Source organism: Grammomys surdaster, unplaced genomic scaffold, assembly GCF_004785775.1.
Source record: "Grammomys surdaster isolate TR1022 unplaced genomic scaffold, NIH_TR_1.0 125125, whole genome shotgun sequence".
Classification (NCBI taxonomy): domain Eukaryota; kingdom Metazoa; phylum Chordata; class Mammalia; order Rodentia; family Muridae; genus Grammomys; species Grammomys surdaster.
Window position 1 is genome coordinate 172201 of NW_021620026.1, and position 14984 is coordinate 187184.

General features: G+C 38.7%; 1 protein-coding gene across 1 annotated transcript; it reads left to right on the top strand.

Annotated features, from left to right (window-relative positions):
- Positions 1-404: 404 nt before the first annotated feature.
- LOC114637038 (olfactory receptor 9K2-like) lies at positions 405-1373 on the top strand. Its single transcript, XM_028785169.1, has one exon. It carries the CDS (start codon positions 405-407, stop codon positions 1371-1373), a length of 969 nt encoding a protein of 322 aa, XP_028641002.1.
- Positions 1374-14984: the final 13611 nt, after the last annotated feature.

Here is a 14984-nt window from a genome sequence, read left to right on the forward strand (position 1 = left end):
TGTTATTAGGTAGAAAAACATATATTAAATGATAAATTTAAATTTTAGAAAAGTATATTTTTAGTATTATGAATTTATCAGTCTTTAAAATATCAATATTATCTTAGTCATAAGTTATGATTCATAGCTTTTCATATGACAATGCAAATATAAGAAGTATTGAACAACATTATATTTAAGTTAACACTGTTCTGGAGTAACATTGCATTTTGGTCCAGTTGTGTTCCCTTAAGGGAGCAGCAAGGAATCTTTTATCTTAGTTAGAAGCTGTGTAAACTTAGTAGGTTAGTGGATACAAAAGTTCATGACAACTATAAATTTTTAAAATGTGAAGTGTTATAGGTGATAAATTATGGAGAGTTTATATGTTGATTTTCTTTTATAACCTGAAGCAGAAATTTACCATGGGTGACAAGGAAAGAGACAACCATTCAGAAGTGACTGACTTCATTCACCACTCAGAAGTGACTGACTTCATTCTTGTAGGCATCAGGGTCCGTCCAGAGCTCCACAGTGTCCTCTTTCTTCTGTTTCTTATTATTTATGGGATGGTTCTTCTGGGAAATCTTAGCATGATTGGCATCATAGTGACTGATCCTAGGCTAAACACACCAATGTATTTCTTCCTAGGCAATCTCTCCGTCATTGACCTCTCCTACTCCACGGTTATTGTACCTAAAGCCATGGTAAACATCTTATCTCAGAAAAAGACCATATCCTTTGTGGGTTGTGTGGCTCAACTTTTCCTTTATGCACTTTTCATGGTAACAGAAGCCTTTGTATTAGCAGCCATGGCCTATGACCGCTTCATTGCCATCTGCAATCCTCTTCTTTACAGTGTTCGCATGTCAAGGAGTGTCTGTGTTCAGTTAGTGGCTGGTTCCTATCTCTTCGGCTGGATCAGTTCCATCCTCCAAATCAGTGTAACGTTCTCCATGTCTTTTTGTGCCTCTAGGGTCATTGATCACTTCTACTGTGATTCAAATCCAATCGAAAAGATCTCCTGTTCTAATACTTTTATCAATAAGATGGTGTCACTTAGTTTGGCTGTGCTCATTATTTTGCCAACAATAATTGTTATTGTAGTATCTTACATGTATATTGTATCCACAGTTTTAAAGATCCATTCCAGTGAAGGGAGAAAAAAAGCCTTTTCTACCTGCAGCTCCCACCTGGGGGTTGTAAGTTTGCTTTATGGGACTGTTTCCTTTGTGTATCTCACGCCTCCAAATAATCCCGAACTTCGTAAAATAGCTTCAGTATGTTATATTTTGTTCACACCTATGTTGAATCCCCTAATCTACTCTTTAAGAAATAAGGATGTAAAAGATGCCATGAAAAAAGCCTTGTGCAAGAAAAATGTTTTAGTCTAAGAAAACTTGCACTCTTTTTACTGATCCTTGTATTAGTTGATTGTTGTCTGCCTAATCCTTGCCATTTACACATTTAAAGTTGAAGTGTACTTTAGAAAGGAGATGGCAGATCCTCAACTTTTCCAATGCACAGCATTAATAATTTCCTGTAAACAACATTCCAAATAATTTACTGGTTTCTTTAAGTTGATTAAATATGAGTGCTCTGGATATTGGTGAAGATTGACTGCATTTTGTATAAATAGTATGTTTCTTACTCTGACAATAACACCATGTATGCTATGTGGATAGAGAAGTTAAGTATTTTATAGCCACAAGTAAAATTTAGATGGAGTGCTGAGTTCTAGGACAGCTGTGGTTACACAGAAAAACCCTATCTCAAAAAACCAACCAACCAACCAACCAACCAACCAACCAACCAACCAACCAACCAACCCTAAAAAACACATATAAATCAAGAAAATTTCAATATTATTCCCCAAGTAGCATAAATTATCTTTGCTTTCCTCTAACATTTTAGAGAAATAAAATTTGAGAGCAAATAGAAATCCAAATCACTTGGAAGACTAATTTCTTGGAATAGCTTATGATTAGCCTAAAAGACTTATTTTTAAAATTAGGTTTTACTTATTTCTATTGTATCCCCTTTAGCTTAGATTTTTTTCTCTTCTCAGCATCTACAAAGTGTGGGTTATTGAGGATTGCTTGGAAAATTCAACCAAATGCTGCATAAAATTATACCTAGACTAACTTGCTTTCATTTTTCAGCAGAATGAAACACATTTCCTATATTATAGCCACAGCAAATCATGGTATTTAAATGTTTAATAATGTTATAAGCTGCTTTTCATAATTTACTGTAAATGTCCAAAGCAATTTGGAGAAGTCAAAAATCAAAATCAAAAGGTTTCTAAAAGTGTTAAATTCAGTTAATTGTAATTGCCTTCTAATTTCTGTCATGTAGTATCCTCCTTTGGTAAATCTTTCTTGGGGTTCACAAGCTTTGAAAAATAAGTGAGTGGCTAGCATTACTTTCTTATTACTTGTGCCATCCTGATTTTATTGCAATATCCTACACTCATACCAATATGTTGTTGGATTTTTATTAATAAAGTATTTTGTGTTTCAATGATACACCTATTAAATGCTACAATACCCAAGAGACCTTAGAGAGTATATTCTTCATCCTTTACATTACACATCATTGTTTAAAAGTTAACCTTAAAATTGTACACAAAGTGCTCAAGAAGATATGATGCTATGACCTTGAAAACCCTTAAGAAACTGATGATGACATTAAAGTGTTCAAAACCCTTATTTGTACTGTATTGTTTAACTTTACTGCATAAAAGTTTTAGGTATCCAAGTTTATTTATTATATTATATCACCATCTGATACAAATTCTGCATATTCCTGATGACTGTCTACCCAATGACTATTATTATTTCATGTGTTTTACATTACCAATATTTTAATTCATTTCAGAACTTTATTTCAGTTCCATAAACTAATTATGCAGCAATCCAAACTTTACACTGTAGGTAAAAACTATTAAATGAAACAGTATTATACAGTGGTATCCAGCCTGTGCTACATTTTTGTTATCCTAGAGTGGTTTAAATTCATGATGGGATTTTTTTAAAAACATACGATGATAGACACAGCTAAAGTCATTTAGTGTTTTAAAAATACCAGGCTATCAAATTATGATATTAGACTGTTCTTATGAATTGTGTATGAGATACCACTTTGCCCAGTTCCACAACGTTAGCACAGGTCATCAAATCAATAATATGCTGTGATTTCAGTGGAGAAAAATAGTGTTGGTGGTGTGAGGTAGAGGGATTGAAGTGGAAGGAAATGGGAAAAGTTTTAAAATGATTATTTTCAAGAATCAAAAACAATCTAATTAAGGGAATCCATTGTGAAACTAGAAGGGAAGAGTGATGTCCACATTTTTTTTTCCATTGTAGGACTTTGTTTGTAGATTTCTTTATTGGATATTTTATTTATTTAAATTTCATGTGTCATCCCCTTTCCCCATTTCTCCTCCATAGAAAACCCCTATCCCATCCCCCCTCCTCCTTTTTGCTTTTATACCATTTTACTTACATGCAAATATTAAGGTCAGTTCTAGGTTGAGGAACTAGCATTGCAATAAATGCAAATAGTCAAGGAACAAGCAAGACAATAAATACAATAGGCAAAAGAACAAGCAGGTAATAAACAGAATTCCGTGGACACTACCATGATCACTGTTTCTAAGGGCTTATCAGGATGACCTAAATATCTGAGCCAACTTCCCTGTCCTAGTCCAAAGTCATTTTCATGTCTGAAGCCTCTTCCTTGTTCTAGCCTAAGATTTAGATTCCTACCTGAAATTACTTCTTTCTTCTAGTCTAATATTTAGACTCCTGCCTGAAATTACTTCTTTGTTCTAGTCTAATGTCAGATTCCTGCCTTAAGCCCACTTCCTTTTCCTTGGCCAATGTCAGATTCCTGCCAAGCAGCCCATTTCCTTGTCCTTGGCCCATGTCAGATTCTTGCCAAACAGCCCCAAAAGCTTTCTGCCTCTCCTCATTTTTATTTCATAAACAAGACTGAGCCTGTCTTAGGTCATTCTGCCAAGAAAGCCTTCCTTACCTGTCGTGAAATATGCGTTATCAAAAGCAATGCATTTATGTCTTAGGTTGGTAAGGCTCTGTGCAGAATCTTACCCATCCTTGGCTTGCCTGCCTATTACTTTAATAACTCTGTCTGGGGTGAGTGTGTGTGTGTGTGTGTGTGTGTCCATTTTCAGTTTCAAGCCATGTATTTTGGCTGCCAACACGTTGATGTTGTTAAAAAAAAAAAAAAACAGGTTGGGCAGGAATAAATGTATTTCCAGGGCAAAATGGGCTAGCATAATCAAGCTATATATGCCATTCTTGAAGCTTGACCAAAATAGAAATGCTGACCTCAGACCATAGGTAATTTTATCAACAATATCTGCTGCATCAACGCTCAGCACAGCAGCATTCTTTAAACTCATAATCTCACTATGCAAAATTAAAACATCCAGAGAGGTGTTAGAATTATGCCAAATACACTGCAAGTGTCTTTAAGCTTTTTCCTAATTATAATGACCACCACTATAAATTGTAGAACTAACACAAATCCAATGGTATTTGGCATGACACTCAAGATGGCTCTTTACTCTTAAACTCTTAATCTCCTTCCAATAATAGAATAACGAGCATCAATCCATTGTTCCAAATGCCTATCTAAATCCTCTTGTATATTCAACACATTACTAACATTTTTTGCTAAAAGTAGCTGTCTTAACTCCTTGTGTCAAAGCAGTTGCAGAAGCAGTGGTGCTAGCAATTAATGTAATTAAAGCTGGTATTCCAGCAATATTCAAGCCCACTATCCTCTTGCTTCTGCTTAAAGCCTGACTCATTTTTTTTCAGTACTTGCAAGCTTTTTTCAGAATACCAAGATTCTGTGATACTCAGAGCAATAAAACAAAAGCTGGTTGATAGCCCTCCATAACTGACATGCTGGGTTTCAACACACTAACACAATTAGAAAGTGTACAATCAATGGAACTTTCATTAAATACTGTAGAAGGAACAAAAGTATTTTTAACTTCACAATTAAAAGAACCTTAACACATGCACTAACACTTGCTTGAAATCCAGATCCTGTCCCAACTTTATCTATTGCCAACATAACATCATAGAGAACTGAAGCTAACTTCCAAATATGTCTCTGAAAATGTCCAGAACAAGCTTTCCAAATGAAGACTGTTACTTCCAATATTGGATTGATTTCTCGACCAGTACATGATTGAGTCTGAATAACTGGTCACATTTAAGAAAAACACAAGGGTCATTACAGCTTCTTTTTTTGATTCTCTGTTCCACAAGGTCTAAAAACTTTAGGCAAGGTAGCTTGTCCCATCAGGGGTATGTGTTAGCAAAGGTGGGTCGGGAACATATGTCCAATACAGCTTCTCAGTCACCATTGTCAGGGTAGTCAGCAAGATCACAGGTCAGCATCATTCTTTGTCCTGGCATCAGCATGTCTCACTGGTCACTCTGGCAGCCACAATGCTCCTTCATCATCCTGCAGAAAAACCACAAACATGCCCTCTTCCCCATATTAGATACCTGATTGGGTTCATGCCATATGCCAGTAAGCAGATCCTTCCCTTTCACCTATGCATAGGTAGGTATGTCTAGTTGTAATGTGCCATAGACACTCAGCAGAAAGTTCCTTGGCATCTAATTTTTTTAAGAAAAAATGTAAAATAAAAAGAACATGATTTAAATAAATTTGTGGTGTACAAGGATATCCCTCCCCCTTTTTATTTTATGAAGATATTGTTTTAAAGTTCCATGGGCCCCTTTCACAGTCCCTTGTCCTTGACAATTATAAGGAATCCCAGTAATATGTATAATGTTAAATTGCTGCCAAAAAGTCTCAAATGCTTGACTGCAATAGCCAGTTCCATTATCTGTTTTTTGTTTCTGTTTTTTAAAGAACACTCTTTTTTCTTTAGTCAATATTTTAAAAGCATCCCTATGTACTATCTTTGCAGGATAATAGTTCCTTTTATTTTTCTTAAGAGAAGGACTTGTGGCTTGGTTTCTTTGCTAGGAACTGCATAAATTAACACTGAATAACTTTAGCATAAATTAGAATTGGAGGTAAGTCTTCTTTGCTCTAGGCAACACATACACAGGGTGAGGTGGAGTCCTAGTCTGCATCCCAGGAAACTTGAAAATGGAAATCATGGAAGTAGTTTCCAAACAGATCCAAACTATCATATGCCACAATGCTAGAAGTACTTAATTCAAGACATTTCACAGGTAGATGTTTTCTATTTGCTCAGTTTGAGATATTAGTGATGCTCTATTTGCATGGGGGAAGGACTCCAGGTGTTTTCCCTATGTGGCTGATTGCCATATTCCTCTCAGTAGGGTGTTGAGATTACTGTTCCAGAGCAAGTAGATGTAGGCAGGGCTCTATTCCTGAAGTTCTCAATTCTGATATTCACAGGGCCTGAGCTTACTCAACCTTACCAGTTCTTCTGTCTAATGGCATGGTCCACTTGCCCCACAAATCCTCCTTTTTACTTTTATAAAGAAGAGGTGTCATTGGAGTAATTGTCTCCTATGTTGGGAATGGTTTGATATCAGACCAAAACCTGCTACTCATCTGCTGTCTAAGAAATTGGAGAAGGCAGGGTGCCAGGAGAAGCAGGGCTCCAATGGCCAGTGTAGAACCAAGGAGGGGAATGAGTCAAGCTACCAAGGGATTTGAGTACCATAGGGTAGGGGTGTTGGATCATAGTGTGCCCAGAGAACTTCCCGGAGATCTTTGAGCATTTGTGTCTTGTTCTACCAGCCCAGATTCATTGACATAGAAGCAAAATTCCTCACCCTGCAAAATGCAGGTCCCTCCCTGTTTAACAGTCAGTAAGTCCAGGGCCTTCCAGTTTTGGAGAACAACTCTTACTAAGGAGGTTATCTGGCATTGAATGGACTCAAGGCTGTTTGCAGTGGTGGCCATTGGCTGGTCAAGTTTGTCCTAGAAATCACTAGCTAGATAGTGTGTTTGGACAAGGGCTGCTCCAACAGTTCCTGTCATGCCCAGCAAGACATTGAGATCCAGTCCAAAGAGCAAAGGGATGCAGATCTCTCTCTCCTTTTTGTCTCCTCCTAGCTATAAGTAGAATTCTTCTGATTCGTAGAGATAAACCTGGAAAACAATCATTATGGGGGTGTAGGAACCTTGAAAATGGAGGTTAATACGAGAACTTGTAGTGACTTTCCACCAGAAAAGAACAGGGGGGTTAGCACATATTGGTTTGGTGATGGTGATGTATCAGGTACATGTAGTATGGGGACTTGAGGAGGATCCTACAAGGCAAAGGGAAAGGGGTACATTAAAGAGAGGAATGTCTTATAATTTTTGTGTGGTTAGGGATCCACGGGTTTGTGAAGGGAAATGTTAATGGTAACAACTGCCAATAGTGGTCTGGAGAGGGAAGCACAGAAAAAACATTGAGAGGAGTTGGGGTGGGTGATTAAGAGAAGGAGATCAGCTACATATTGAATGTATTGTTTCCAGGAAAGGGTAGCTTGTAGCTCCTTCTGAAATTGATTTTCCTGTTGAAGAATAATAACATGGATAAAGACTGATTTGGAGGCAGAGGCATATTGTCAAGAGACATGTAGCTTCATTATGCGGAATTTGGCAAAGCCATTAAGGTAGAGCAGACCCTATGACTCCCATTCACCAATGTTTACCCTAGAGATTGCTGATGGAAAGCTGAAAATGAGTTTTAAGGTTGGTGAACATAGTGCCATGGCAGCTGGTGGATTCAGTTCTGCAACTCCAATATCTGCAACCTCCATATCTGGAGGCCTCCTGTAGGCATTCACTTGTGTTTTGGTAAGGAAAGCAGAGGAAAGGGCTGGAGTAGGGGACTCTCAATTCTAGTCTGACATTCTTCAAATGGGCAACCCTGGGTTCCTATGATTTTGTTGCATCATTTGTAGGTCCCTCTAGTGAAGAATCTCCAGTGGTGAGTGCTAAAAAGGTTAGAGAGAGTAATTTAGCACAGTTCATATGAAGAGTGACAAAACAGCCATAAGAATAGAGGAGAGGGCACATGGCCTGAGCAGTAGTCACCAGGAGATATCCTCCCAGGAGATCTTGTTGTTCCATTGCGGGTGATATCTCCTCTTCCTCCTCTGTCCTCAATCTGTCAGCAAGAGTTGGGTCATCTTCTTGGTCGGTGGGGTGGTGTTAGACAGTTCCGGTGAGAACCAGAAATGGCTGGTCCCGTAGGAAAACACATATAAAACCCATTCTGGTTGTAAAAAGGTGGTCTGGTTCCTTCCAAATCCCATCTATCACACTAGGATAGGAGGGATTATTTCTGATGTGTGCCAATGGAGGGAGATAGGAGAGTGTTTGGAGCTCTTGTAGATGTTAAATATTTTTAGAGTAGTCAGAGCTGTCATTTGTCAGGAAATTACCTGCTGTTCTGGGAAACCTAGTCTCAGGTCCCAGGAACTTAAAGAATGTCTGGTATTTCCAGGGAGCGGGTTAAGACAATGGGATGGTCTAGGACAATAAGCATTCAATAGTGGGATAGCCCTAAAGAATGACCCTCACCCAAACTTCCTGGTTTGCTGTGTCTTTATAACCTGCACCCGAAATTAAAGTTTAGGAGCTTGACCAGAACCCTAGACTTGCTGTCTGTTCTTGTGTCTCTTGTCCCTTCATTCTTTCGCCCCCTTCTCTAGGGTCTCGAAGAATCTGCGGGCCGGGGCAGTCATTAATTGTATATTGTGTGTGGGGGATAGGTGGTTGTCTTTTGTTTTAGAAGTTGGGCTTTTAGGATTTGATGTGTACTTTCTATTATTTCTTGGCCCTGAGGGTTGTGGAAAATCACCCATTATACAGGGTGATTTCCCATTGTAAGCAGAGGTTTTGAATTGATAGCCAGTAAAGACAGGGCATTGTCAGTTGTTATCTGTTGGGGAATGCCTGTAATGACAAAGGCAGAGTTCTTTTTTTGTATACTAGGCAGATGATGTGGAGAGGCAGATTTTCTATGTTGGAGCTCATGACTTCGGCTGGCCCCTCTGGGCTTCCTTCCTACACCTCTCAGATCATAGGCCAGGGGTTGGAGTTGGGGTTGGGGTTCAACTGCTGACCACTGTGGCTCTATGTCACAGGATACTTATTCTGCTACATTGTATTCACAGTCGAGCTCCGTGATTAGGCAGTAGAAGAGGAGGTGGAGTTGGGAGAGAAAGAGAGGAAGAGGAGGGGAGAAATAGAGGAAGGGGAGGAGAAGAAGGAGGCTATCAGCCATGGAGAACTGCAGATGGGTCGAAAGCTATCCTGGGTAGCAACTTCTATCAAAAGGTTAGATAATGGACAACAACTCTAATTGTGTGGGCATCTTGTTGAGTGAGTATTTCTAAATATATAAATCCTTTAGATAATCATTAAGCTTTAAGAGTCTTATTTCTACTGGGTATTTTGAGGATGGCAGATATTGTCTGGGGTTCAGCCGAGCTTTGTAGATGCAGCGTGGTGGATTGGCAGAGCCATCCCCCATGCTGCTGTCTTGTGGGTGCCAGGGCCTGCACATATAGCTAGTTGGAGCCCTGGTCAGAGCTGAGGAGCAGTGGAAACTTGGTGGCTGCCCAGGAACAAGCTGGACTGGGCACCGTTTTCTAAATATCACCCCTACAGATCTATTTTTTATTTCTTTTTTCCTTTCCTTTCCTTTCCTTTCCTTTCCTTTCCTTTCCTTTCCTTTCCTTTCCTTTCCTTTCCTTCCTTCCCTTCCCTTCCCTTCTCCCCTTCCCTTTCCCCTTTCTTTCTTTCTTTTTCTTTCTTTCTTCCTTCCTTCCTTCCTTCCTTCCTTCCTTCCTTTCTTTCTTTCTTCTTTTCTTTCTTTTTTTCTTTCCCTCCTCTTAGTGGTAACTACTTTAAAAATAAGAAAGCATATTGAACTACAGCATGAAGAATTCTATTAATATCACTGGAAGAAAAGGAAACATTTGTCTACTTACTTTTATTTAGTATTTGGCCATCCAATATAAATCAGCCTCCATAATACACTATGATAACTAGAAACATTTCAGTGCACACTTTTTGTATTAGAGTATGTGACTTAGGTATCCAGGATTCCCTTCATTCTAATGACTGTAAACCAGACTTCCAAAAAAGGAAAAAAGAGAAGACAACTGAACCAGAAAGGATTAATGCAAAGCTTCTCATACTTGTTTTGTCAACTTGACAGAAGAGGGAAATAAAATTAGAAAAAACCAAAACAACAACAACAACAACAACAAAACAAAGCATAGCAAAACAAAACAAAAACCTTTATTAAATGGGTCTGTAGACAAATCTATTGGACATTTTCTTGATTAGGGGATGAAGACCCAGCTCTCTGGGGATGCTCCTACCCTCTAGGCAGGTGAGCTTGGATGATATCTAAAAAAGCAGGCTGAAAACAAACAAACAAACAGACAAAATCTAAGCAAACCAGAATTAAAATAAATGAACAAACAAAACACTAGAAATTGAAATGGCATGAAAACTTTCAGAGATTATTAGAATAGAACCCTCTCCTTTGGAAAACATAATCTGAGTAAAATAAAATTTAAGGGGAAAAAGAAGTCTGAGAAAGCCATTAAGCAATGTTATGTCATGGTCTCTGCTTCAGTTTCTGTCTCCAGAGTTCATACTCTCAGAAAGAGTGAAGGGGAATGGGAGAGTTGGAGGGGAAGGTCTGATAACATATCACAACATTCACAAATAAAGGTAAATAAAATACTATATCCTATCTTCATAGTTGTATTTGATATATTTAATAGCTATATTGGTTATCTCAGGCAGTCAGATATCTTTGTAATGAATGAGAGAGCAGGGAGATGTTGGGCATAAGGTGTGACAGGATAAATAAATTATGGAGATGTTTTGTGCATCATGTTGACTTTGTGTAATCACATCACACTGCATTTTTGCAAATTTATAATAAAGAGCTCATAAAATTTCTTATAAAGTTTTATTCAGACATAAAAAAGATTTAAATTATATACATTTCTGTAGATTAATAAAACATATATGTGTGCATGTGTGTGTTTGTGTGTGTATGTGTGATGAAAGTAAAAGCAAGTCAGGTCTGGGGAAAATGGACTAGTGATAGAGCGAGGAGAGTGAAAGGATGGGGAGGGTGGTGTGAATGGGGAACACAATCTCCAGAATTCTGCTTCATTTGTGTTATAAATTATCCTCAGTATTATTTTGATACTCAAATTATTTTAACTTTGCCAGAAAAGGTTTCTTTGAGCTTCCTTCTGTGCTCTTTTGATATTTATTTTCATGTTAAAGAACATTTTTTGCTTTCTGATACCACAATGATGTATCAAAACTCTCTCTCTGACCTTGCATTTTCAACTTTTTCATTATCATTACCTTCTCTTTTCTCTAAATGAACTTTTAAAAAGCCCAAACTCGATTCTGTAACCTCTGCTTGGCCATTGCTAGCCAACCCAAAGCAAATACTTTATTATTCTGCCAGTGAGACAGCATCCTGTTCTGGGTTTATCTGCTGTATAGAGGTTATGCTCAACCCAATTGAGCTATAATATCACATGCTAGGCTCCACCAACTGCTCTTTATGGATTCTTGCTTGACCATGATCTCACCTTGATATGGTACCCATCTCTTCCACACAAGAGAGTTCCTGAAATCCTAGGCTGGGCTGCCTATTTGTGACCACACATTTCATCATGTTTGGATATCAGTTTCCCACTTTTGATGGTTGATTCTCACCAGCATGTTAACCTTACACAGCCCCCAATTAATAGCTCCAGGATGACACTCTTTAGAAACTGAAGGAAAGACAAGGGAAGAGAAAGGAAGGAAAGGGAGGAGAATGATGATAACAGGAGGAATAGAAGGCAAAGTAATGAGGATAAGTAAGAATAAGGGCATGTTTTCAATTAGACCTTAAAATTAGTGATTTATTATCTACAGTTCTTATGGTAGTCCTTTTACTAATGGAAGAGCAACACTCATTCTTGGCCTTGCCCTCCCGAAAGTGATTACCATCACCTTCTTCCTTACATGCTCCTAGGTTGGTGGCCAAGTCTCTGTGAGCCCATGGGTCCAGGTTAGATGACTCTGTACATCTTCTTATGGTGTTCTTGACCCCTCCAGATCACTCACTCCTATTCCTAGGGGCTGGATGTATGCCCTCAACATGTTTGTAGCAAATTGCAGCTTGGCTTTCATGTGGGACTCCTAACAAGAGGAACACAGGCTGTCTTGGTCTCTGTTCCTCCTACCTGGACTGCTTGGTTGGGTCTCAGTGGGAGAGGATGTGCCTTAGTCCTGCTGGGACTAGATGTCCCAGGGTGGGAGAGTGCCCAAGGGGGGCTCTGAGGAGAATGGGTGGGTCAATGGGAGAAGGCAAGCATCAGACTGAAAGGGGAGGAGGGAGTAGGGACTGTGATAAGGATGTAGAGTTTCTGGGTTATTTCTGCTGTGCTTATTACTGTATCAATGCATTTTGTTGTAGTAAAAGCAACAATTCAGCACAAATAACAAAATAGGGTGTGCCCAATTGTTATATTGCCCTATAGTCAGAGTATTTTCTCATCTGTAAGCTTTACAGGGAAAAATAATATGCACTTGCTTTCTTGCTGTCATGGTAACATCTACTTAACTGACCTGGATAAACAATGAGAATTCTTGATCTCTAAAACTGTTGACAGTGTTGTTTACTATGATGCTGATATTGATGTGACTAAGAAGCAGACAGTAGAAACTCTCATTCAAATTTCTTCAAAAGAATGATTTAAATTTACTACAGATTTGAAGATAATTTGTTCATTTTTATTTAAGACCTTTAGTTGCTCAACCTTTAATTTTTTTGTCATTTGTTGTACACGTATGTGTATGTGTTTGTGTGTGTGTGTGTGTGTATGCATGCATGCATGCATCTGCATTATATACTACCTATGGAAAGGTCAGACATCAGCTCTTAAGAGTCAGTTCTTCATTTCCACCTATCTAGATGAGAGAAAAAAGGGAATATTAGAGCTTAAAAGGAAGTTTGTTGAAATATTAAATTATCACCAAAATAATGAAAAAAAAAAGGGACTGGTTAAGAATGAAGAGAATGCTCTTAGGTTCTGAGGAGACTTGTGGAGCGCCAAGAGCATCCTAGTCCCCCATGGAAGCCTTCAAGGTCCCGAAAACTAATCAGCTTGGAAACTTCCCCTACCAATCCCTTCCCAGTTGGGTCCACCTGGGACACAGCCTGTGGAGGTGAGTTGTACATGGTCCCTGAAACCCAATGTCTCTCTTTGGGCTGGCTATTTAGTCCTCAGGAGACTTGTGGGACCCCAAGAGTATCTTGCTCCTCCATGGAAGACTTTGGGACCCCAAGACTTACCAGCTTGGAACCCTGATCTACCAATCTCATCCTAGTCAGATCCTTCCCAGACAAAGACTTAAGTGGTGAGTTGCATGCAGTCTCCTGAACTCCATTATCTAGCTCTGTCCCAAGGAGCCTTGTGGGACCCTACGAGTGTTCTATTTCCCCATGGAGACCTGTGGAGACCCCAAGAAATACCAGCTTAGAATAGTGCCTCATCAATCCCCTGCAAGTGCTACCTGAAGCACAGCAGCTGAATCAGGTACCCTGACCTTCACTGTCTGTCCCATAGCTCAGTGCTCTTCCTGAGAGGTGCTGCTCTCATCAGGATCATCCAGCCAACACCACGGAAAACCAAATGCCTAAAGGACAGCATAAGAACACAACCAACAAGGCCCAAGGCAATATTCCACCACTAGACCACAGCTATCCTACTACAGCATATCCTGGATATCCTAATGAAAATGAAGCACAAGAAGATAGTCTTAAATCCAATCTTATAAAGATGATAGAAGCCTTTAAAGAGGGAATGAATAAATCTCTTAAGGAAAAACAGAAAAATACATCCAAACAGGTAGAGGCATTAATAGAGGAGGCAAATAAAAATAAAATATAGGAAAGAACAATCAAACAGGTGAAGGATATGAATAAAACTGTCTAAGTCTTGAAAAGGGAAATAGAAGCAATAATACACAAAATGAGGCAATCCTGGAGGTGGAAAACCTAAGAAAGAGAACAGGAAATATAGATATAAACATTACAACAAAATACAGTAGTTGGAAGAGAAAAACTCAGGGGTAGGAGATACAATAGAAGAAATCAATATATGGATCAAGGAAAATGCAAAATTTTAAAAGTTTATGTCATAAAACATTCAGGAAATTTGGGACACTATGAAAAGACCAACCAGAAGAATAATAGAAATAGAAGAAGATTCCTAGCTCAAAGGTCCAGAAAACATCTTCAACAAAATCCTAGAAGAAAATTTCCCTAACCTAAAAAAAAGATACATATAAATGTACAAGAAGGTTACAGAACACCAAAGAGATTAGACCAGAAAAGAAATCCTCCTGCCACAGATAATCAAACCACAGAACAAAGAACAAATTTTAAAAGTTGCAAAGGAAAATGGCCAAATAACATATAAAGGCAGACCAATTAGAATTATACTTGATTTCTCAACTGAGACTCTAGAAGCTAGCAGGGCTTGGATAGATTTCTTGCAGACCCTAAGAGACCCCAGATGTAAGCCCAGGCTACTATACCTTTAAATAAAGAAACCAAGAAATTCCATGACAAAACTGAATTTAAATAGTACCTTTCCACTAACTCAGCCCTACAGAGATAATAGAAAGAAAACTTCAACTCAATGAGAATAACTACACTTAAGAAAATACAAGAAATAAATAACTTCACACCATTTATACCAATAACAGTGAAACAAATACATACATACACACACACACACACATATACACACACACACTGCCACCACCAACATCAAAATAACAGGAAGTACTAACCATTGATCATTAATATTCCTTGTGGGACTGCATAAGGGTATCCTGGGTCATGGTTGAGCAGGTACTTAGAACCCCGAGATTCTCTGTGGAATTCCTCATGAGAACCGGCAGGAGTTCGGTCC